At 43.8% G+C, this 24,843-nt stretch overlaps 2 protein-coding genes and 1 pseudogene across 7 annotated transcripts in view; all 3 read left to right on the forward strand.

Annotated features, from left to right (window-relative positions):
• nap1l1 (nucleosome assembly protein 1-like 1) overlaps positions 1-7,992 on the forward strand; it is a 29,603-nt gene extending 21,611 nt beyond the window's left edge. For 3 of the 5 annotated variants that reach the window (XM_085769695.1, XM_085769696.1, XM_085769697.1), the window contains exons 12-15: positions 461-583; positions 728-760; positions 1,738-1,788; positions 6,019-7,992. In XM_085769695.1, the coding sequence (XP_085625821.1) occupies positions 461-583; positions 728-760; positions 1,738-1,788; positions 6,019-6,057 (246 nt within the window). In that variant the 3' untranslated portion in view covers positions 6,058-7,992. Of the gene's footprint in view, positions 1-460; positions 584-727; positions 761-1,737; positions 1,789-3,324; positions 3,360-6,018 lie in introns of all 5 variants that reach the window. The other 2 variants (XM_085769698.1, XM_085769699.1) reach the window with 1 other exon arrangement.
• LOC146962883 (gamma-crystallin M2 pseudogene) overlaps positions 1-24,843 on the forward strand; it is a 310,111-nt pseudogene that overhangs the window by 173,370 nt on the left and 111,898 nt on the right. The window lies entirely within an intron of this gene.
• Positions 9,179-11,855, forward strand: phlda1 (pleckstrin homology-like domain, family A, member 1). Its single transcript, XM_085769706.1, has 2 exons — positions 9,179-9,809; positions 11,566-11,855. The coding sequence occupies exon 1, from the start codon at positions 9,301-9,303 to the stop codon at positions 9,766-9,768; it is 468 nt and encodes a 155-aa protein (XP_085625832.1). The 5' UTR covers positions 9,179-9,300; the 3' UTR covers positions 9,769-9,809; positions 11,566-11,855.

Raw genomic sequence — 24,843 nt, forward strand, 5'->3', positions numbered from 1 at the left:
TTCACCCCCCTCAGAGTGTGTGCGGGGGTAGAAACTATCGGTTGAGACCAAAAAAATGAAATGTACCAGGCTGTAAATATGTTTTTTAAAGCTGTAAAATCGGCTATTTTAACATGGGGCTCAATTGGAGTTGCTCCCTTCTGGAGCCAGCCCCCAGCGACAGCCGAGGGGATTGCAGCTTTTTGAACGCGGAAGTGAGCTTCACTTCTCAGAACGACAACTGCCCCCTTGCTTAAGTGCAGTGTGCAAACCAACATGTAGAGATGGTGTGACTGACTTTAAGAGCAATGACTGTTACAAAAGCCCCACCTGATCGTTGTTGGAAGCGCACCAGCTGCGGTTGGATTTACACGTTCAGGCCTGGTTGCCTTGTAATAAGATTTGAAGCCGTGTAGTTTTAAGGGAGAAAGAATAAATGAACTCTCTCTCTCTCTTTCTTTCTCTTTCTCTCTCTCTTCAGGATGAGGACTCGGAGGCAGTTCTGGCTGCTGACTTTGAAATCGGCCACTTCATCCGTGAGCGCATCGTACCTCGGGCCGTGCTCTACTTCACAGGAGAGGCCATTGAGGATGATGATGACGATGTGAGTATCAGCGACTGAGGTTTAGGCCGTCTAACTGTTTTTTTTACTGGACTGGGCTCCTCTCTGGTTCTCATTTTGGGGAAACACTTGAAGTCCAGTTGGTGTGTTTTGTAGCTAATGCCCACGTCTCCCTGTGTTTTACAGTACGATGAAGAGGGAGAGGAAGCCGACGATGAGGTAAGATTATTTAAGGCTCTCTGAGGTCCAGCCTTTTTACAAATTAACATCTGAGTACAAGAGATGTCTGGTTTCAGTGGTGTGCCCTGCAACCATGAGCCCAACCCATGTCTATTATCAGGACGAATTGTGTGTAAGCATGTAACTGTTTGTATCCTAGATTATACTAGCTGGTTGGTAACAGGTTATATTTTGATGCGTTTTTATCTTTTTATACTACAATATCAGCCCCACATTTAGCTCTAATCTCCAAATAGAGGATCTACTCCCACCTGGTGTTGCTTATTATACTTTTATCCACATGGAGAGTGAATGACAGATGCTTGCATCAGTCTGTGGGCTGCACTGTCAGTGCTACGGTAGATCTGTATGTGTTAGAGTAGTGCTTTATTTCAAACTATAAGCTTTTATTTGAGGATGTTCCAACAGGAATATCCAAAAGTGATGTTGCATGCTTGACAAACCTCTGAAGTAGCAGATAGAAGATAAAATGATCTTCAAAAGGCATAAAGTTACAGATGACACATTCCCTTTACATTTTAAACAATGTTTTCTCATCTTTTACATTTTAAAAATGACAGAAAAGGAGCAGCAGTATGTAAATAGTAAATATCTTGTCTGATTCCTTGGTCAAAGTTATCTGAGGTTTCCCATTCTTTTGCAGGCTGCTGCTTTGTTTCCCTTTTTCACTCTACAACTGTAGAAAACTAAAATAATCCACTGATATTGCTTAAAATATTGCAAGCATTGCATTGCATGTAACTGTATATATTGTAAGAGCAGGCTCAGTTCTAACTATGGTCACGCAGGACACAGCTAAGACTGGTGTAAGAGTTCAGAAAACCAGGAGCTTCATCTGGGAGGAAAATATTCTGGGCCGTGTCCAGAGTTGTAATGAAAAGACGTTGATGTGTAACAGTTTCTGGTTGTATGGAGGGAGCCCAGTAGACTGAAGTTGCTGTGTGCTTTGTGTTCAGGAGGGCGAGGAGGAGGCTGATGAGGAGAACGACCCCGACTATGATCCCAAGGTGAGCTCACCCTTCTTTACACACACACACACACACACACACACACCCTCCCTTTAAAGATCTGTGGTGTCCTGAGAAAGACCTTACTCAGCTGTTCTCAACTCTGTTGGCTCAGGATGCTCTTTCCCCCTCCGGCTCAGACCTGAAGCCTCGAAAACCTGCAGCCATCTCTCTGAACTGTCGACAGTTCATGAGCGTGTTTTTTTTTAATACAGTCAGAAACGTGAACATGTCCACCGTGCAGCGCCCCCCCCCCCCCCGTGTGTCCTGAGCCTGTAGGTTGACAACAGCTGTGCTACATGACTTGTCTGATCTCAACATACAGAATACATACTGTCAAATGCATCTCATTTTACACCAGCTTTTGGTTTGCTTCAGCTTTTTATTTTGTCGTTGTGATCTTAATTTGGCTCCCAGACTGAGATGGATGAGAACACTGCTCCTCCCTTCACCGTCGTCTTAACAGATCTTCAACTTTTATTTGTCACCAGTCAGTAAAGTCTGACTGCTGCATGCTGTTACTAAATCCTCAACATTAACCTTGAACAGCACTATGAGGACACATCAATAGATTGATATTGAGAGTCTTGCCTCGCTTGTGTAGGAAACTATTCCAAAAGTGTTGTGTAGTTGGTTTGAATGAAAGGAGCGCCAACCTGCAGAGGCTTACTGTAAGTCCACTGAGACAAATCCCAGATCCTCTCCTGTCGGCTCGTTTATTCACTGATCCTCTGCATCGCTGCTCTCCTGATGGAGGTAATTTAGCTGTAGATCTATGAATAAGCCGAGTGTACAGAACAAAAACAGTGCAATATCCAAAGTAACGCCACACAAATGAAAATCTCTTGATACTCCAGGTGTCAGAAGTCTGGTGGTTGCAGTTTTTGTATATTTTGTATTTGACGTTTTAGACATCATGACTCATTAGGGCCTTTGTAAGTGATAGTGCACCCTCCCAGTCTGTAGTAGATTCAGATCGGGGGGGCCTGGGGGGGCCTGCGGGTGCCCCGGTCCACAGCTGTGCATTGCTCAGCCCCTGTGCCAGTGGCCCTGGCTGCTGCTTCAATACAGAGGACGCCAATCTGAATCTACTGCAGGTAAAACAGCAGGTGTATCCAAAATCATTTGCTCATTCACTACTCCCCACTCACCAGCCAGGTAACCCCATGTGGAGCACTTTCTAATGCACTATGGGATGTCATGAGTCCACTGTACAGGGCGTTTGAAGGGAGCCACTAACTATAAGTGCTGCAGACAACCGCATGTCAGATAACCTGAACTATCCCTTTAAGTGTCTCTTAATTTGGTCTGTTGAGTGGCTTTTCCAGCCTGGAGCTTGTAAGTTTGACACTACATGATATGAACCAGCATGATCTCTGCTTCTTCTTTGCTAGACAAAAAAAAATGTCTTTGACATTCTGTATTCTGCTAGTTTTTGCTTTTTTTTCTTTTTTTTTTCTCCTATTCATTAATGTTTCTTCATCTCCGGTCACTTTGGCATCTATGTCAGCTACTCTTTAAATTTTTCCTCACTAGGTTTAAGTGGTGACAGTAGAAATAACCCTATCCTGGTAGGTAAAGCTTATGAATTGTCAGCTTACTACCATCACACCCCCCACCTCTCACCCCTCCCCCACCCCTGTCCGTCTTGGTTTTTAAGTTTCCTTTTTCCTCCTGTTCTTCTAATTGTCCGCCCGGCTCTCTGCACCCCGCCCCACACATGAGCACCCTCTCCTCCTTTGCCGCCGTGCTGCACCCTCCCGATTTACTAACCCACTGGTTTGTTGTTGGTTTTTGAACTTTAACCCATAGTGAGCTCTGCATTTGCACCTGTATCATTTCTGTATGTTGAAGATAGTCCAGTCCTCCCTTTTTTTTTTCTTTTTCTCCATGTTGAACTCGTCTCGTCCACAAATTCAAGCTGGTTTTGAGTTTTTGTCAGGATGAGGAGTTGTCTGCTATGACGTCTGTGCTTTATTTGTGGATGTTTGTTTTGATATGCATCAAAACATCATTTGTCCATGTGTCCATAGTTTTATCCTCCTTTTTCTTATTTGCATTAGCTGACTTACTTGTTCTCTATAGATTTGTTGGTAAAGCTGGGATAATACCCTCGATGTTTCTGTTTGAAACGAGGCCTAACCTACAGTTGGCAGATTTCATGAATATAAGAAATGCCAACAAAGCGTAGGACTTGTGAGGGTGGCGTCGTCGTCAGCAGTAACGGCCCGTTTTCATTAGCAGCATGACTGCTCGCAGCAGATAAAAAGAGGAAGGCTACATAGAATTCAACTTTTCAAAGATTAAGCCTGCAGTCGTAGCAGAGATGTTAAACTTTTTCAGGAGTTCAGCAAGGCCAAGTGTATCACACGATGGCAGATATGACCTTGCATCATGCAGTCGGTGTGGCATCAGGCCACGGAGAGCAGCCTGAACAGCTGCAGTGTTGCCATCACCTCCAGAAGTGTCTAATGTCAGCTGGAAGGCTGCCCTGCTTCACGTGGGACGGCTCTTCTGCTCTTTTAATATAGTGTTGACATTGTTCATGAGAGATAATTAATTGGAGCGCAGATCTGAGGTTATATTATAATTATAATGCGTAATGTTTACATGTATAATCTTAATCCAACATCACCAGAAGTGAGCCGAGCCCCTGACAGAGACCAAAGCTCGTCTCACTTATACTCTTCAATGGGCTCCTAACGTCAGCTGGTGCTTCTATTTACTTTATCTCAGTTTAAGTTCATTACAGATGAAATTTACTGTTAGATTGGATTTTATTGAGAATATTCTTAAATACTAAAGGTGTAGTTGCTTCTTGTGAAACCTTAAACCAACCGCTTGATGCCTTCGTACGAAAATTGTTTCCACATGTCGACAGGGAAGTGGGGGGACAAAACCAGACGCAAACTTTCTCAGCCGCAAAGATGTCGTGACAATCGTGAAATTTTAGTTGACTATTAATTGCGATTATCGATACTTTTCTGATCATTTCCTGCCACTATTATAGTAAAAAACATAGTTAATGATATACATACACGTTATGGAGAAGAGGAGAGACATTCATTGGCTTTGGAAACTAAATCCATGATGCTAATGTCAATAGATGCTCGTTGAAATGCAGTCGTAGAATATTAGAAATGAAGCTCCTCCAGGTAAACAGTTTGGTGCTCCACTCAGTGTCATTACACCATAGAAGAAGAAGAAGAGAGGCGCAACATGATGTCATTAAAAGAACCAGTCAAACCTGGAACAGTGAGAAAACAAGGAGGAAATAGTGATGAAATCTTACTGTTAGTTTCATCCAGCTGTTTTTATACAGATGAATGAAAACCATATTAAACTTTATGCAAAATGACTGCGATCAGGCGATTATGTCATAATTGTGACAGGTCTAGGTCTACTGAACACCATAGTCCCACCAGCCTGTAAGCTGTGTTTTAACTACTCAGCCCCAGATCTTCAGATGTCTTCAGAGCGTCCTGCTGCCGTATTGTCCTCAGTGTCTGAACACCAACATGTAGCCTGGGGTTTGGATGCAGCTCTACATCCCAGTCCTTCCTTTTCATGACTTGGTATTTTAAAACCTCCCAGAGTCTGAGCCCCTAGAAGCCTCGTCTTTACGAGACATACCACGTAGCTGATGGGCCTGGTTTTATAACAGACCCCTCCTTCACATTTCCTGTCTGTCTACTGCTGCTGTCAGAAGAAGATAAAATCAACCCCAGTCCAACTGCTAACTTTTGGGGACATTGCCCTTGTAGATGGCAAATGTTAGTAAGGGACAAATGGAAGCAAACCCAGGGATGAGGCTTTCATGTTGCCCCCCCGACCCCCCTCTCGTGGCCTTGACCCAATCAGGACACCCTGCAGTCCTGCTGAGTCTTTGTCCCCCAAAGCGTCTCCACCAGGTCCTAGATCAGTTTAGAGGATGTCGAGCTAAGACACTGAGTGTGCTGCTAAGACGAACCATAGTGACCCTGTCCTGTGTGAACCTTCTAGTCATCATGTTCATATGTGGTTTGTCCTTTTTTTTTTTTTCTCCGTGTGTGTGTTTTACAACAGTCGTGAAACTTTGCCAACTGTACTTAGAGTTTTAGAAAGTGTTGAAGTGGTTTGACTGTGTGTAGATCAGATTTTGGTTTGTGTGCCTGTGTTGTTTTTTATTTTTATTTTTTAGCGACAGCGGTCTAACCCCACCCTCCTCCCCATCTCTGTGATTTCTTTCAGAAGGATGCAGCCCCCCCAGCTGAGTGCAAGCAGCAGTGAAGCCTGGCCCGGCTGCCTTGAGGATCAACTGCACTGTAACGGCTTCTCAAATTTAAAAAACGGAAAAAAGAAAAAAAAATGATTAAAAAAAAAAAAATAGTTACTTACCGCCTTATAATGTTTTGTATTTTTCTTGGTAGAGAATTTGAAGAAAAAAGGTTTCAAGATTTTTGTTACAAAAACTCATGGTAATATACTGGGAGCCGAGAGGCTCAATATACATAGTATTTTACTAGACCTGTTTTTTCCTTCTCTTCCTCCTTCTCTGTAAAATAGATAGAATACAGGAAAAAAAACTCCCTCAAAAAGCATGAACTTGTTTCTTCACTGCTTAAACTAGTTTGGGTTCTTGTGAAGTCTTTTGTTGTATTTGCTCTTAGACAACAGCTGTGGTTTAGACTGCATCACGGTGGCGTCGGTTTATGAATCACCCACCCCCACCCCCCTTCCTCCTCTTTCTCCTACCAAAGTTTCAGGTTGGTAAGTTCTGCTTGTCCCAGGTGAATCCATTTTTTTTTTTTTTAAAATCTTAGTGGGGCCTTTAGCACTTGTAAAAAAAGCACTGTAGCATTTCCAGCTCCAGACGGAGGACATGTGGGGGTCGACCGGCGGTTGTCCGAGCGTCCATTCCAGTTTATCCAATCTTGCTGAGCATGAGATCTGGAGTCGGTGTTTCTGGCCACTTCCTGTGCCATTTGTGCTCAACTACTTTCCACTCTTGATACATTCCAGTAAGCAGACTGGCTGGCACCATCGGTGTGTACCTCTCTCTCCAAAAAAAAATAAATAGAAGAGTCCACCTCTCCCCAACTGGACGGACTCTTTTCTCGATTGAACAAAAACTTTGGCGTTTGGCTGTGGGTCGCTCCCAGGGCTCGGTGCGGCCTGGTCGAGTCTCTTGAACATTCCAGAGAAATTCCTTTTTAGAAGACCACGAGAGAGTTGGACACGATGGCCAGTTTGGACCTCCGTAGCCCTAGTAACGCAGTGCTTCAGGCTCCTCGTAGGCTCGCAAAGTGGCATACATGTCATTTCTATAGCACTTTGTACCAGTGTGTGGTGTACCAGTGGCGTCTGTCATCGGTTATCTGAGTATTCCCTGTTAAAGCAGCACTTTGACGCCCCCTCCCCTCTGCCGTAAGCGGCCCAGGGACGGCGCTGTCATCCCAGCTTCGTGAAGGGTTCAACTTGTGCCATCTGGTGTTTTAAAGTGCGTTACCTTTCCAGAGGGAGGGGGACGCTTCAGAGAGGAAAAGGGTTGGGCAGATGTAGCAGAGGGGTCGACGAGGAAAAGGCCAAACCAGGTTTTAAAGTGTATCGACATGTCAGGTTCACCAACCCCCGCCCCTTTTTTTTTTTTTTTGTTTCTCCTCCCCCTCTTCACTTCATGACATTTACCTCTTGTGTCGCCAATTTGTGACTGGTCAGGTGACTCTGGTGGACCTCGGCTCTCTTGAGGTCTCTGCTCACTTTTATCACTGTGAAAAGAAAGAGGGGAAGCGTGATAAGGCCATCGTGTGGCCAATGACCCACTGCCCCCCACACCCCCCACCCACACGCACCCACACCTAAAACCCTCCTTCCTTTGTTACCCAGAAGGCCACAGAGAAGCATGTCAGAGCAATATTTAAAGCCAGGAGGGGGACCGAGACGAAAACGTAGCCTGCCTCCTTCCCAGTCCATTCTTAATGCCTTTTTTTAGTTGTGGAAACAGCCAAGTGTTGGTTGTGTTGGGCAGCAACGTGTCCGCTGTGGAGAGCCAGGGTACTTCTCATTCTGCAGGGAGTATTCAAATCATGTTCTTGGAAAAGGACATGACAGGGTTCTGTAGGGTCCTTCTGAGCAGCTGTTGTCAAGGCAAAATGCTATGCTACAAAAATACTAATGTACTCAATAACTGTACGTGTATGTTCATGAATAAATTGGTTAAACATGTCTGAGATGGTCGAGCTGTTTTTGTTTCTTTGTGCACGTTTGGACTGACACATCTATTCATCTGAAATATGTCCAATAATTGACCACTAGCACACAGCCGTTCTGTAGAAATAGTATTTTCTCTTGGAAGTGTTATGTCAGCAGAGGGCGCCATTGTTGTGTTGACTATGTTTTACAGTGAAATTATACCAAAAAAAAAAACATACCAAATGGTACTGAAAGGTAAGAGGGCTTTTAGATATGCTAATGTAGAGGTGACAGTTGTGTTGATGAAAATTAAAATTTCACAGACCTGCATTGCAAATGGTTATAAAGACCACAACACCCACAGTGTAAGTGTGAACGAGGCTGCTCCTGTTCAGACTCTACATTACAATAGTGTCTATCATCTAATAGGTTATTGTGATAATTAGTTCTCAAAAGTATTTCCATATTTCCCTCCAGATAGATGCCTTTATTGTCCCAAAGGAAAACATTTTTCTCAGTTTGTCACACATATACACAATGTACACCACCAGAAAAAAACTACATTATCACACATGGGGAAAGTGCAAAGTGTAAAAAAAAAAAAAGCTCAAAATATAGTTGTAGTGAAAGGACTTAACAGAACAGCAGCCTATATTTAACAATGGATTATGAACTCTATTATATGTCCATTGTAATATAATTGTCCCTGAAGCTGATTCAGATTAATCCATAAGAATACACATTTTTAATATCACATTCTGCAGCCTGAGTTTTACATTGACGTGAGAGAAGTGAACATAGGAACTCACGTGGAGTTCCCTATTACACATTATCCAGTGTCACCCACAGGTTTCCATACATGATGCATGTGATTTATAGTCTGATAGGCTAATGTATCAGATGAGTATAGTTTAAAGACTGAAGGACTTCATGAGTCTGGTTTAAATACACCGATAAGTCGAAGATTCAAAGTGGCTGGAGTGATTTTTGACTGAACTGATTCTGAGTCAGTTGTTTCTGCTTTCCCGGTCTCTGGAGCTGGCGCCACTCAGGGGGGCGGTGCACCTCCTCAGACCCCTCCCGCCCGCCCCCTCCCCCCCCCCAACCCCCCTCACACACACTGTGACCAGCAGGCAGAGTCACAGACAGTCAGGCAGCCAGCCTCCTCACTACAACCGACAGCTCAGCAGCAGCAGCAGCAGCAGCAGCAGCATCATCTGATGCCTCCTCCTGCTCCGGGACAGACCGCCGTCCCTCTGTCCGTCCGCGCAGTCCAGCCGAGCCGTGGTGGTGGGGAGGGGGCAGCCTGAAGCGTCCGGGGGGGAGAAGGAGAAGAAGAAGATGCTGGAAAACGGCAGGAAGGTGTTGAAGGAGGGTCTGCTGGAGAAGCGGAGCGACGGGCTGCTGCAGCTCTGGAAGAAGAAGCACTGCGTCCTGACGGAGGACGGTGTGTTGCTGCTGCCGCCCAAGCAGCACGACCACCCGCAGCACCACCAGCCGCACCACGGCCCCGTGGGGGGGGACACGGGCAAAGTCAAGGAGCTGCACTTCGCCAACATGAAGACCGTGGACTGCGTGGAGCGGAAGGGCAAGTACGTGTACTTCACCGTGGTCATGACGGAGGGGAAGGAGATCGACTTCAGGTGCCCCCAGGACGAGGGCTGGAACGCGGAGATCACCTTGCAGATGGTCCAGTACAAGAACCGGCAGGCGATCCTGGCCGTCAAGTCCACCCGGCAGAAGCAGCAGCTGCTGGTGGTGCAGATGCCCGGGCAGAAGACGCTCCGCAGCGCGCCGAACGTGGCGTGACCTGCGGCGAGTCCCGCCGGACACTGGTGCGCCATGTAGCGGTAAGACGGCTTCAGAGAGCGGCTAACACTCGGTTGATGGGGGGGGGGCTCCCCTGGGGATCCCTTTTTTGTGTTTTTTTTTGCACATTTCTCGGTTGTGTTTTATTCCCTGGATATCGAAACCATGAGCGAGGACATCTCTGTGCAGCACAGGTCCTCACAGATCACAGATCAGTCCATGAGAATATTGTTCCAGGAGGAGACTCACTCACTCTGATGTGGATTTATTTTATTTTTTTGCCATAAAGAAAAGTTTGTGAGCTCCAGCTGTAGGCCTGTCCAAACACCTCCAGGAAACATGGGTGTTCATTAACAGGCAGGTCCGATGTTTGATCCAAATCACAGCTGTGGCTTTACGCGCGGCGATAAATAGATCCACATTACCCACGTCCACTAATGATTTAGTCCATGAGAGCTGGAACAAGCTCTGTGTTACTAGACCCGATTTAAAATCTGACCCACACAGGAAACGACGCAGAATATGTTTTAGTGTTGGAGTAGCTCTGATGTGTGTCACCGACTCCAAATTAAGCGTAAAGACGCACAAATTGCGCGTTAACATGAAACGCGGTCAGGAGAACCCCCCCGGTGTCGCTCAGTGTGTGCAACACAAACACACACACACACACACACACACACACCGGCGTCCTAATGTACTCACACACTCTCTAGTCTGCACTGGAGCGCAGTCTCCGCTCTGAGTGTCACAGCAGAGCCGAGTGTGTGCAGCTACACACACACACACACACACACACACACACACACACACACACACACAGCTCCAGCTCCTCTCACCTCCTCCTCCCGCTCAGGTTGTGTGAAGTGAAATGAGCTGCAGCAGCGTGTGGTGGTTGGACAGCAGATTTCCATACACGTGGTTCCCTGTTGTCACAAAGTCACACAGGAAAGCACCGTGTATCAAGTGTGTGTTTATGTGTGTGTGTGTGTGTGTGTGTGTGTGTGTGCAAATAGGTTTTCACTGTTGTTATTTCATCATAGTGATTCATTATAGACATAAATCTGGGAGCACTGGCCCTGAACGCTCCCCTGATGTGAAGTGCAGCAGCTCCTCACATCCTGTCCAATGATTTTTTTTTACTGCCTTTGCTTAAAACAGATTTACTGATCTATTGAAAGACCTTTATATATTCAACTAATATATCAGACAGCCATAAACCTATTGTATTCGCCCTCTGTCAGCAGGTCAGAGGTCAGGACTTATGCATTTTTCTAAGAATTGTAGAATTGGATTTAAGCGCAAGTGTTGCACTCAACTTTGAAAAGAAACACGTGCTGGCTGCTTTTAGGCTGATTACTGCAGTGTAGACTGATTGTATCGGCTTAGTGTGAGTCTGTTTTAATTTTTAAGAACAAGAAATTATCAATTATATTAATAATTCAGTATTTCTCCCACCTGGAGTTTATTCCTGTGCAGACTTTGTTACAGGCTCTGGGGAATATCATTATCAGAAAATGTGGTAATGCATTATAAAAGCTCAGACTGGGGGCGATTTGACTCATGACCTCAGTATTTCTAAAACTTTGTCTCAGTCTGCAGAGGAGTGGTAAAAGGTTTACTACTCCTCTGTCTCATATATAAAATTGAACATGCCCTCAGTGAAAACTTAAGCTTTCCCACCATGTCAGAGTGATTTTTATTTATCCAGTCATGAATGGAAGTATAAGGTCCACGTTACTCTGCCTCCTCTGTCGGGCAACATCAGTCTGCAGTCTGTCTAATTGATTGCATCCACAGGTTAATTGGACACTCAGCTGGAGGATGAATATCGACCCGGGCTGCCGCACCTCCCCCCCCTGCTGCTTCACCATCCAGCTCCATCCTCCAGGAGAACCCCTTCTTCCATGTAGTGGTTTCCACCGACCAGAGCCCCCGCCCCTTTTCAATACAGAGACTTGTTTCACAAAAGACTGATGGACAAAAAGCATGTGAGAAAACAGCTGTATTCTACCGTGCGATGGGTATATCCCTTATTTATTAGACGTGTATATATCTTTTCTATAAAAAAAACTGTTATGTTGTTGATGAATGTTCAGTGTGGTTGTTGCTAGAGTGGAACAGGAAATACTCGCTCGGAGGTTCATGAGTCCATCGGGAATAAGCTTTCATACGTAGTTATCCTAGGATGTTTGCTGTAGGTTAGTTGAATCAGTTCATTATTGGTAAAAATGTCTATGTCCACGTTTTCATTTTTCAACTGAACCAAAGAATCATTTCATTACTTCTCTCTCTCCCTTGTGCAGTGTTACACCTCAGAATATACTAACTTAAAATACCATAGATACTGTATATGATGGGATACCTGCTCCACCTGTACATGGTTTGTTTTAAGTGCTTGATTTTCTACAGTATAACTTAGTATTTTCATTGTGTTCATCCATCGTTTTCAATCATCTCACTTGGCCTCATTCATATTTACAAAAGTGATCTGTTGCTTTCTTGTGAATCTTACATCTGAGTAAGACACAGGGTTGTTACCCTTAGCTCGTTTCCAGTGGTTACAGAGGAAAGCTTAGTTGTAATGAATAAGGGACACAAACAAACACACACACTAGAGTTTTTCAGAGGCTGAGCTGCACAAGAGACAATTTCTCTGGTTGCATTTGGTCCTAAAGAATGGAACCAAATGATCACAGCAAGCAAATGTTCGACTGAATCAGAGAAATAATCCTGAAGGAAAGTAAAACTGACAGGCAAAAACAAAGAGGGCAAACATCATTATCCTCTTGGTCAAAACAGGAATAGATATAACACGAATGTGAGAATGTGCAGACTTAGTTTGAACGTTGGACTGTCGTAGAGCTGGAGTGTGAGCTCAGTGTTTTCCTGGAGGTTTTCGCTGAAAATGTTTTTCAGGCCTAAATTACGGTAAAGCTGTTCTTTGATAAGCCGACTAACTTCCAGCACACACGCCTGGTTCTGTATGCTACGACTTAAACTATCATAAGCAGTGTTGGACAGGTTACTTTTAAAAAGTAATTAGTTTTAGTTACTACTTACTTTCCCCCAAGAGTAACTGAGTTAATAACTAAATTACTACATTATAAAAGTGACTATTTACCTGGAAAAGTAACTGCGCGTTACTTTTTTATAAAATGCTCAAATATGTCAAATTACTTGGACTCAACCCCGAACCTCCTAACCATAACCATAACCTCCCACCAACTCACTCAGTATTCCTCTGCACACAGGCACACGGAGCAGAGGAATACTGATGAGTTGGTTTGTTCCAGATAAACGTCTTTTTTCCGACTAATTGATGGACTGAAAAAAAGAACTGTATATAACGTAGCTACATTTTAAAGGGTGTATTATTTTGTGACGGGACTTCTTGAGTCAAATACTCAGAACTACTTGCTCTTTTGAAATCACTCCACCTAGCAGCCATGTCTGGAATGTAGTTCTGGCTATGCATTTGCCTCGGAAACAACACAGTCTCGTAATGTTACATTATTATCTCATAGCGTGGTGGATGTGCAGGTCACAACTTGTCCATGAGAGCGTTCTGGAGTTGTTGGATTGTGTATTTGATGAGTTTTGAGGGACAGGGGGCTGTAGCCTACCATTAGCCTCCATTGCGTTAGCTGAGCAGCTCACGTCTCTGCCCCGCTGATCTCAAAATAACATGCGCTGATAATTAAAGGTAATGAACCTACCTCTATGACTATAGGGAGTATGGCAATAGGTGAATTTGCCAAAATGTTGAACTTTCCCTTTAAGACAGTCAAACTAAACTGCTTTAGTTATAAGTGAACCATCAGTGTCTGAAACCACAACACCAAATACCCTGGCATTGTTGCAAGGCTTTATCTTTATCTCTTAAAAAACGATGACTCATGTTACAAAGTATTAGTCTGTCCAATAGAAAAAAAAAAAAACACTTAGCTGTTTTATATAGTTAGCGAGGCTTAGCTATGCTAGGCTACAGCGCCCTCTTTGGCTAAATCCAGTGACCTTTACTGCAACCAGTGTCTTTCTGTCTCCGCTGCAGCTCCGCCTCTGCCAAACCATAATGAATCTTTCTCTAATCTGCAATTTGCATATTTTAAACTGTGAAATAATTTTCCAGGAGAAATGAATGGGCTAAAAGAACGTGGTTGATGCGAAGCTTGGGAAGGTGGTGATACACATGACAACGTTTCTAGTGGGACGTGACAGCTAACAGCCTCAGAAATTGCTTCTCTATTGTACATTTCATGATGGAGGGTTGTCTTGCTGTCAGGAAACATTTCATTTCATTGTGGCTCATGTTGTTTCCTGTTTGCTGGAAGAGTTTCCCACCGCTTCTCCCGTCTCGCCAGTGTATCAGCGCCGACACATGCCTCTGTGCTGCTGTCATCTCGCACACAGGGTAATAGCCGTGCCCTTTATCTAATGCAAATGGTGTGATGCTTTGCTGACATACCTTCCTGTTGCCATCATTACACGTACAGTTATAGCTGCACCGTTTGTAGCCACTGTCCAATTTCTTATTTCAATGTGAGATCTATTTTCATACCTTGAGAAGATACATTCCATTAAAAAAAACAAAAAAATAGCAAGGTGTCTTGTGGTTTCTCTTCGCAGCAGCAGGTGAATGTCAGAGCCTCGCTCTCCAGTTCTCTGGGGTCATTTCAGCGACCTGTTTAACTATCTGCTGCTTTGTCGGTCTCAGGCCTTTCATGCTTTCAAACCACTGAACCTTTCACCCCCTGGTTTCCTGGTCTAAAAGTAGAGGCTGCGTGGAGAATTGGGTTTCACTGCCAGTTGTTGCCGCTCAGATAAACTGCCAGTCCGTAATGTCAAAAGCACACATGGCTCTGGCTACTCTCCTGTAAAGCCGAGCTAATTTAATTAAACCTGGGGCACATGATGGCATCCTTTCTGACACATGGAGGCTTAGCCTGGACTGCTGCTGGAGAGGAACCTTGCTGTGTGAAGAAGCATCCTCTCTCTGGTTATGAAGTCTGGACCGGAGTCACCTGATATCCTTTAGGCCTTGACACGGCTTCTCCTCTTTTCTGTGCTTCAGGGACATAGACATCTGACACACAGGAGTATTAACATCCACAATGAAAATGCATTTATACATTTAATAAACGCTCTGGAGTGAAAACCAAAATGTTTCAAGTCCTTGAGGACCATCTTTACAAGCAAGATTATTTGGAGACTTCAGCTGCCACGTGGTGTGGCAACTATAATACTGAAGTAGCCTAAGTGTGAAAACTAACAGCACACAGAGACGAGTCATATAATTAGCAAACAGTCTGTACAGCAATGTCTATTTAGAGTTTGTAAATATTAACCATAAGCTTCTGCTCATACCAGACCAAGAGAGGTTGAGACAGCTAAACCTCTGACTGTAGGCCACTGCAGAAGTATTGAATAGGGTTGTTTAGCCTAACTGTGTAATTCAAAGTGTGAATGTAACAGTATAAAGACAATTGATGTGTTTTTTTGATTATAAATCAGGTCTAGGTTCTCTATCAATACTGTGATTGTACCAAAGCCTCAGACCACAGAGAAACAGCCTGAATGCAGAAACTGAGGGGAAAAGAAGGTGCATGTTTTGGTAAAGCTGTCACACATGTTGAAATGAAAAACAAACAAACAAAACAAAAAACACCTTAGTTAAAAAATAAAAATAAATTTCATAAGTTAGGAAAATCATAAATATGAGAGTTTTGTTTTTATAATTTTTTTTTGTAACTAACTTAGCCTACCAGTTGCCATTTTGAAGTGATGTCACTGTGGGGGTTGTTTCCTTTGGCTCCACAAAATATTGCACAAACAAACTCTAAAAGATTTGAAAACTAGAGCTTTATTTAGGCTAATTGTGATTTATTATTATTTATTCATCCTTTTATTTTTCCTTTTATATTTCTGCATTTTGTATGCCTAGCTAAAGCTAGTGAAAAACGTTTTTGCACGCAATGTTTATGACAGCGAGGCACGATGGACAACATGTGGATTATCTGAAGAGCTGACTGACTGTCTGCTTTGGGACACCAGGAGTCAAGGTAAGACATGTTGGAGGGTTACATCAGCTGTGGCCTCCTGAGTCTGTGTGCTGTGGAGTGAGATTATGTGCAGTCTGCTGATGTTTACCTCGGACCCTACTGTATGTTTCTATCACATCTAGTGTGCAGGGGCGTTTCTAGACACTCTGGAGCCCCCAGGCAAAAGCCCACCCCCACCCCCACCACCAACCTATATTCATCTTCCAAATACAAATTAGTAGCCTAACTGTTGGACAGAACAAGCTGGTGGACTGACAGTAGAATTGATGTTGATATCATTTCAGAACAAATGCATTATTGAGCTGCAAATGGGAGGAATTGACATTGGCATTGGTAGCACTAACTAACTGCATGCAGTAATGCAGTGCATGTTGTGTGTAGGCTACTATGCACAATGTTCTGTACACAATCATCGGCAGCATGGTGTTGTTATTGATATGGACTAATGTCAGCCATCTCGGGGGCCCCCTTCCAGCTGGGGGCCCTAGGCGGTTGCCTGTTGTGTTGCAACGCTGCGTTATATGTGTTTAACTTTCTGAATTGTCCTCCCTGTCTGACCGGAGGGTGTCAGTCTCTTTCCCTGTGGTAGACTGATGTGTTTCATCACAAGTTGAATATGTGGGCATCAGTAGACACACTGTGTCGGGTTTTAGTCGGTTGGTAACGACCAATTTGCCGGACTCGTGGTCTTCTCGAGTTGGAGATTAGCAGAGGTTTCGTGCTTTTCAGCAGCACAGCAGCAGTTTCTCCTTTTCACTGGCAGTCTATGAATATTTAGTCCATGACTTGGGCCCTGTAGCTAGTTGTTACATCCAGCAGCAATACACAGTGTCTTCCTCCTGTCTCATCAGGTCCTGTGTCTCTTCAGTCTCCATCTTTCACTGTCTCTCCTGTATCTATTCCTCACTGTCTTTCATTGTCTCTGTCCTTCACTTCTCTCCCCTTTACTCTCTGTCTTTCACCGTCTCTGTCTCTATCTGTCTCTCACCGTCTCTGTCACCGGCTGCCAGTAGGGAACCAACCAAGATTGCTGCTGCCTTGCTACAAAACATGCAAACTGAACCTCTTTTTTCATTTACATCTTTACATGTGTCATTTAAATTTTAACTACAGTGGAAATCCATTTAATGCATTATGTTAATTTTGATTGACTGTCAGGACCTCTGTAACTTTGTGATTTCACAGCAAACCAGTTAGCTTTCTCTTATCTGATTGTCTTACTGACCTGTTAGAGCTCCAGAAAGGAGAGAAGAGATGTGGAACTACAAAAAAATGATTTTTTCCCATAAATCCTGTGGATTAAAACTTCAAATAAAACACAAAGGAGGTGTTTTTGGCTCTAATTCAGGCTGGTAGTACAATGGTTGGCACTGTTGCCTGTCAGTTCTGGGTTTGGTTCCCAGCTCTAGGGGCTTTCTGGCACAACACAACTAGTTAACCAACTAATCTTCATGTTTCACAGAAACACTCAGACATGTTTCATGTCTGTTTGAGAGAAAGGAGAGTGAAGTGAGGACATGCTGAAGTTACCTACAGTCTCTGCTGTTGTTGACATCCGTCGACCGTTGCAACATGTCACTCTGAACCAGGAGCAGCAGCTGCCCTTCAGATGTTACATAAGACGTCTGTTGCTCTATTAGTATTAGCATTAAGGTTGACCGCCAACTTATTCCTCACCATTACTACTTCTCTTTGATCTGCAGCAGGATGTACAAACAGTGATAACGTGTGGCTGTCATTGAATCATTGGGTTTCTCCTGAAACTTCACCGCCTTTGTTCCTAGAAACTTGTGATAAAGTTGTTTACACAAAACTTTATCACCTGTCTCTTTGTGGTTTTTATACATATTAATAATTAAAGAAAAGGCAAGTCCTGTCCGGACATAAAATCTGGTCACATTCCTTTATCTCTCTTTATCTGGGCCGCTGGTTCCTGTTGAGGAGGTAGAATCTTTCAGTCATGTCTTATCTACTTAAAGGTTAACAATGTTTTTTTCTGGTGTTAGTATGTGTGTAGCTTTAAGAACCAAAATGTGACATCTCCTCTCTCAGGCTTGGAGCTCCAGTAACAACAGGTTGCCACAATATCCTGACAAAAATATCATGCTATTCATCTGCTAAATGCTCCACTGTTACTATAATTTTGTCTGTGCTGCTGGGCAGGTCATGCATATTAGAGTTTTTTTAGTGAAACAAATCACATCTGCCATGTGAAGTTTGAAACAAAGTTGGTGGGGAAACAAATGAAGCAGTGGAGCAGAAAACCAAAACTATGTGCTGAAAGACATGAGGATCTTAAACAGGACAAAACCATGCATTTGTTGAGGACTGTTTTGTGTTGCAGATGAATCCACATTTGGTGTTGTGGTGAGTGTTTCTGGCAGCAGGACATACACCCAGTGCAACAGTGTGGCTTGCTCAACAATGAAGCTCTGTGGCACTGAGGATTAGATACACCGAGGACTGGTCTTGGCATTTGTTGATAGAAATATGGTTTTTGATTATCAGCTGATGAATTTTAGGTGAGAGGAGCACAAAGTGCAGCTTCCGTCCACACTGCTTGATAGCAGTCAGTCTGTCTGGATGGATGACAGGCGCTGGCTTCTGTGAGTGGAGCTGTGGCCAATCTGGGCACCGGTAGATGATTATGATGCAGTCGTACTGACAGACAAGTCTCCCTCCTCCACGTCTACGTCCTCCTCTTCTCCAGACACAAACACACAGTGGGTTGTGTAAACTCCTCACTGACTTATTTTCCTTTCCCGGTGGCATTTTGTCAGTGACATAACACAAAGCCTCTGTCAAACGCTATCTTAGCTTTTCTTGATATCCAACACTTGATGTGTTGAAAACGACTTCTCCCCCTCTGAACTGTTCTCTGAAACAGAGCTGGAGCAGACCGGTATGCGCGCCTGCCTGGTCTTTATCTCCGTGGTGAGGAAAAACATTGTGGGCCATAAACAGACCATTTGTATGTACGGCATGGCGCTGCCTGTCAAACAGTGCATGAAAGTTGTCATGCTGTGTTGATTTTATAGGACCGCATTCATGTGTTGGTAAATCCCAAGATATTCCTGGTAATCAATCGCCTTCCCAGGATCCACTGTATCTGATTAGGCTGAAAGACATCGTGATGATGACTGCAGTATCAGAACGACTCCAAGGATTATTGATTCATAAACTGCAGATCACTTGAACTGTGAAGTATCTTTTACATTCATGTCTTGTCTGTGAGATTACTGTATTATGTGATGCACAGACAGAGATTCTCTTTTGTCTGTCCAGGCTACTTTAGACTTTATGCAAATGCTCCATGTCATAACATGTAGTGTCGGCTGGTGTCAGTTGGAACAAACCTTTAATGTGTTTCTGTCCAGGATCATTTGAAGCATTTGAACCATTTCAAAATGTGCAGTAAAGGTGACACAGCGCTGGTTTGATTACTATAATTCAGCTCACATGGTGGAGGGCAGTGAAGTAGGAGTCAAGAGTTTTAGGTGTTTTTATTATGTATTCATTTATTCATCATTGCACCAATGTGAATTTGGAACAATTTAAACATATTTTGACCTATACAAAATTAAATTAAACTCCTAAATGTAAACAAAAATCAATCAGCCATATGTTGTGTCAGTGATATGGAGTTCTTCATGTGCAGCTTAGTTTTTCACAGTAAAGTCAATGTAGGTGTTTTTAATGTCAATGAGAGCAACTTTAAAGGTTCTGTAAATACAATTGTACATATTGAAATAGAAAGATATGGTGGAGTAATCCTGAGTACAGCAGACAGTCACAGTTCAACTGTGTGTGTTGTTATCTGAGATGCTTGGATGCATTTAACATTCTGGTCAAACCTTTCATTTGTCATAGATTTGATACAGGCACAACACTTGATAATCCATTTTGTTTCCTTAATATTCCCATTAAGAACAATGCACAACTCTATGCCCTATATGTAGTCATACACTACTCAGACCCTGCTATATAAGATGGAATAGATGTAAGCGAACTCAGAAAGCATTAGACAAACAACTACATCATGATGTTTTTGGATGGTACAGCCATACTTAGTTTAGTTACAATAGATTCAGACAAGTCAGAAATAGAAGTGGTGCAGTGATGAGAGCTATAGGGACATAACCTAAAGTTTTAATTAATGAGGAGAGTTGAGCAGATAACAACATATTAGTGAATGAGCATCTTCACTTTTGATGAAAGCTCAGGGTCCATGTAGTGGGCAGAGGCATCATGTTTTTGTTCTACAAGGTAACCACTGCATCTATTATCTGCTACGGCATCATTATGGGGTTTGGCAACCTGTCTGTGAAAGTCAAATTACAGCTCAAGCACCTGATCAAAAGGGCTGGAAAAAATAATTGGTATGCTGCCCCCAGCGCCCCCTCAAGAGATATTTGAAGAGACGGTGAGGAAGCAGGGTCTTAAAATCACCTGTGACCCAAACCACATCCTTCACAAAGAGTCTCAGCCCGATGCCTGTGGGCTGCAGCTACAGAGAGACCAACTGTATGAACAGAGACAAGTTTTCCTGTGTTCCACTATCAATCAAACTAATGAGAGGAAGTGTGTGTGTGTGTGTGTGTGTGTGTGTGGGGGGGGGGTAATTGTTGTGGGAATATGTAAATAGAATGTTAAATGATGACTGTCAACTGTAGTTGTCTACAGTGGGGACAGATGTGGGGGGTTGAGGGTGGTGGTGGTGGAAAGTCATGGTTTTATTGGGGAATCTGCAATAACCAGGTGTCAATTTTTATTGGGGAGTATGTAACGGTCAGAGGGAACATGCAATGAAACATACATTATGCTGAATGTGAATTGTAGTCTGAGACGAGGCTAGTCCTGTCCTGTCCTTCTCTGTGGTGATGGATAGTGATATAATGTAGCGGTGTTTAATCACCAGAGGCGCTACGATACACTATTATCACAATACTTGTGTCTCGATGGTAACAGAACGTTCGAGAGGGAGTTGTTTTTGAGGCAAATGCAGGGACTGCTTGCCGAAAAACTGCCCCCGACGGGAACATGCATGAGCGGTTTTGCATGAATTTCCCTCTGAAACAACTCTGTCTCGTAACGTTGTGTTATTATCTCATAGCGTGGTGAATGTGCAGGTCACAACTTGTCCACCAGAGTGTTTTGGAGTTGTTAGATTGTGTATTTGATGAGTTTGATGAGGATAACCAAGAAATTCCATTAGCCTCCGTAGTGTAGCTCTGAGCAGCTCACGGCTCTGCTCCGCCGTTCTAAAAATAGCTTGCACCGACAATTAAAGGTAACAAACCTACTCCAAAGACTATAGAGATTATGACAATGGGCCAATTTGCCAAAATGTTGAACTATCCTTTTAAGGCTTAAGCATGATAGGCTTAACATATCCAATACAGCTTGTGTGAGCATGATATGACACATGGTTGGTTTTAGTATACACCTTCCTACACCTTACACTGAGCAGTGTGCACCACGTCATGTTGCACATGATCAGTTACTGCTCTCACCATGCTGCTCCATGCTGCTCCATGATGCTCCAGGAGTTTATTACAATCATTTCAACCAGACAACCTGATGGTCAGAGATGACTTTGCAGGAGTCGGTGAGTTAGTGAAGGGTTCTGTTTCCTTCTGGTTTTATTTGTTGCCTCCATCTTTGAAAACTTTTCAGAGAGCACACAATCGTCGTTAACTGCTGCATAAAAGCCGTAATCATCTTCAGGATGTTCATTACTGAGATTACAGGAACTCAGCTGCCACTCTCTATCATGCCACATCCCCGTCATATCCGTAATCACAGATCACTCAGCCGTGGATGTAGCGGGCCCTCGCGTCGCTTCGTTATTCAAAGTGCCAGGCGAAGAGATAACAGGTACACAAAGAAAGGCCCATTATTCCAGGACATCTGGCGTCAGCGCGGCTCCACAGGCTTCATCAGACGCTGAAACAGCTCATCAGCACAGAGAGCGGAGAGCAGATTGTTCACACACTCGCTGTTTTGTTTTCTTCCAACTGTGTAGGCGGAAGACAGATAGGTGTAAGATTGCTTTATGGGGCTTTATTCAAGCTGTGCGTCAGAATTAAAGCCAACTCGTTTGTGGCTTTGTGTGGATTTCTGATAAAGTTTGGATAGTGATGAGAGCTCCAATGCGTGGTTTTTGTTTAACTGTAAGTGTCATTATTCTGCAGTAGAGAGTTATGAGGCCCATAAAAAGAATAATCCCATACTTCAGATCTTTAGTCTAACTATTCAGCGTCATTAAACCATTATACTTTATGTTCTTAGCCGTTAGCAGGCTGTGCAGTGTGGTGTTGGGATATAAAAATTCAGGAATACTCAGCCATCTGCTCAGTGGTACAGAAAATGTGTGTTTTATATTTTCTGTGTAAATGACCCAAATGGTAAGAAAGAACTGAAAATGATGAGCAAGGCAAGCCGGCTTTCAGAAACTATGTCAGCTTGTCATTTTGCCCATTTCACTGTGTGTGTGCGTGTGTTTGTGTGTGTGACTGGATATTCAGTTATGCAAACATGTCTTGCAGGCAAAGCTGCTACAAGGTCATCACTTTCCATCTCTGATGCAGAGATGCAGGGTCTTGTTTTGGGTTCAGTTTTCTCCGCAGATTCAAATGGATGTGTGTCAGATGTAATCTCATTGACTGAGTTAAAGGTCCCATATTGTATGACAGCAGATTTCCATGCTCGGTATTATCAACACTACATAGCCTCAGGGTTTCTTTAAAGGGGAAATAGTGTGGAAATATCACTTTTTGAAGACTCTTTAACATATATTTAGGTGTTTGTTTTGCCTTCTGGCCCCCAAAATGAGAGAATTGACCAACAAATCTATAATGTGCAGGCTCCCTAGGTTTAAATCCATGTGGTTTTACGAGCTGTTCGCTCAGTTGTCTTCCAGTGATGTAATTAGGTTTCAAATTTGCATAACCCCACCCCTACCTGGTACCAGTAGAAGGGGCGGGGCAAGCAGTGGTTCATTTGCATTTAAAGGGACAGACACTGAAACCAGCCGTTGTGAACAGGGCTGTTTAGAGAGGATGAAAAGAGCTGTGATGTTTGATCCTTGAGGTATTTTGACCAAAGCATGTGACAGACATGTCTTTAAGACATCTAGGAACTATTTTAATTTGTGGAAACGGGGCAGAATATGTCTCCTCTGTTGATATTTGACACTGACAAATGCTTCAAACAAACACTTTGTAATTCATGTGTTTCTTCATTTACCTATTTATTTCACTGATATTCAGCTGAACACAGAGGACGTTGGTGAGCTGATGAACAGTTGCCGACCACTGACTGAGTCTAGAGGAGAAACAAAGTCACTGACACGTTTCAGCCTTCAGCCATTCAATCCTGCCAGTTTCTGAGTCTACAGTAGCCTATACACAAAAAGTGATTTTTGTCCATTAATTAATTAGTTTGTGTGTGTGTGTGTGTGTGTGTGTGTGTGTGTGTGTGTGTGTGTGTGTGTGTGTGTAGAGTCGGGAGTGTTTATGAAGTGGTTGCAAATTTGGCTCTCCAAGCTCTCACTGCCCTTTGACCCTCTCTGTGCTCGCTGGCTTTAGGCCTAGACCACATCCCTCCCTCCCTCTCTCCACACACACACACACACACACACACACACACACACACACACACACACACACACACACACACACCACAGCACCTGTTGCCAACCCGGCCAGCAGAGGCTGAGCTGGTCAGCTGGCTCTGCTCAGCCTCTCTGAGCGATTAGAGCAGGAAGTCGGTCATAAGAGCACCTTGGTCTCTGCAGCTTCTGAAAAACTCCATAAAACCCAGTCTGAGAGCTCTCTCCCTCTCTCCCTCCCTCCCTCCGTCTCTCCCACACACCGCTGACTGTAACATTGGGCTTTATGAGAATGCACCCCCCCCCTCTCTCTCTGAGTATATGAACACTCCTCTTACAGTGTGAGCTGAAAGTCCTGTTAGGTTGGAGTCTCCTGCTGTACTGACTGAAGCCCTTGCCTCTGTTTCCTGGAAGCAGCTACTACCTGTGCCTTCTGCAGCCAGCTGCACCTGTCAGGCTTCACACTGCAGCCGTTTACAGTGTGGCTGGCTGGCAGATGTACCAACTCACCAGCAGCGGGGTGCTTGGTTTCAGACAGAAGCAGACAAAGGAGGACTTCTCATGTCTGGCTGGCTGACGGTTTATTGTGCTGGCTGCACTGACAACTGTTGCTGGCAGAGCTGATCATCTTTAGCTGGCTCAATGCTGCCAAAGGGTTTAAATTACACACTCACTTCCATACTGAATATGCACTTATCTGATATATCAAAACTCAACAGATCTGCTGAGCCAGTGGTCCAGGGGTTTACCAGTTTACATCATGGGTTCAGTCACACATTGAATCTAGTTCTTCTTTTGCCAGAAAAACAGATTTAAAAGGTCCATAACAGGTAGATGTCAGTGTTTAGTTTGATTCTAAATCAGGTTCAGGGTCTGTGTTAGTACTGTGACCTGTTGTCACTGGAGCTCCTTTAAAGGGATAGTTCTGATTTTTTGAAGTGGGGTTGTATGAGGTACAAATGGCCATTAAGTGCAATATCTGCAGTAGAAAGGTCTCTGCCCACCCCCCCCACTGAGAAACACCGGCGCATCACGCTGCACAGAGAAAAGGCAGTACACTGTTGTGAATGAAATGAAAACGAATTAATCAGCTTATTTTCGCCGCCTACAAGGAGTCCTGTCTCAAAATAATACACCAGTTCAAGAGTATGATATGAAGTAAAAATTTACAATACATCAGCTGGACGGAAAAAAGTTTTTTAAATCTGGAACTAACTAACTCACTCAGTACTCCTCCATGCAGACACGTGCTGTACTGTATCACTCCACCGATCAGCGGTGTGTGGAAGAGGCAGAAAATTATGGAACATTAAAAGAAATAGTTGAACATTTTGCTAAAGTCTGCTCATTATCCGGTATTATATGGAGCTCCATCTTAGCATTGACTGGAAGAGAGAGAGCCAC

This window comes from Trachurus japonicus, chromosome 23, assembly GCF_045865225.1.
Source record: "Trachurus japonicus isolate A0001 chromosome 23, Traja_1.0".
Taxonomy (NCBI): Eukaryota; Metazoa; Chordata; class Actinopteri; order Carangiformes; family Carangidae; genus Trachurus; species Trachurus japonicus.

Bases quoted from the DNA above. Each gene is read 5' to 3' on its own strand.
- phlda1 (XM_085769706.1), top strand. From the start codon at position 9,301: ATGCTGGAAAACGGCAGGAAGGTGTTGAAGGAGGGTCTGCTGGAGAAG.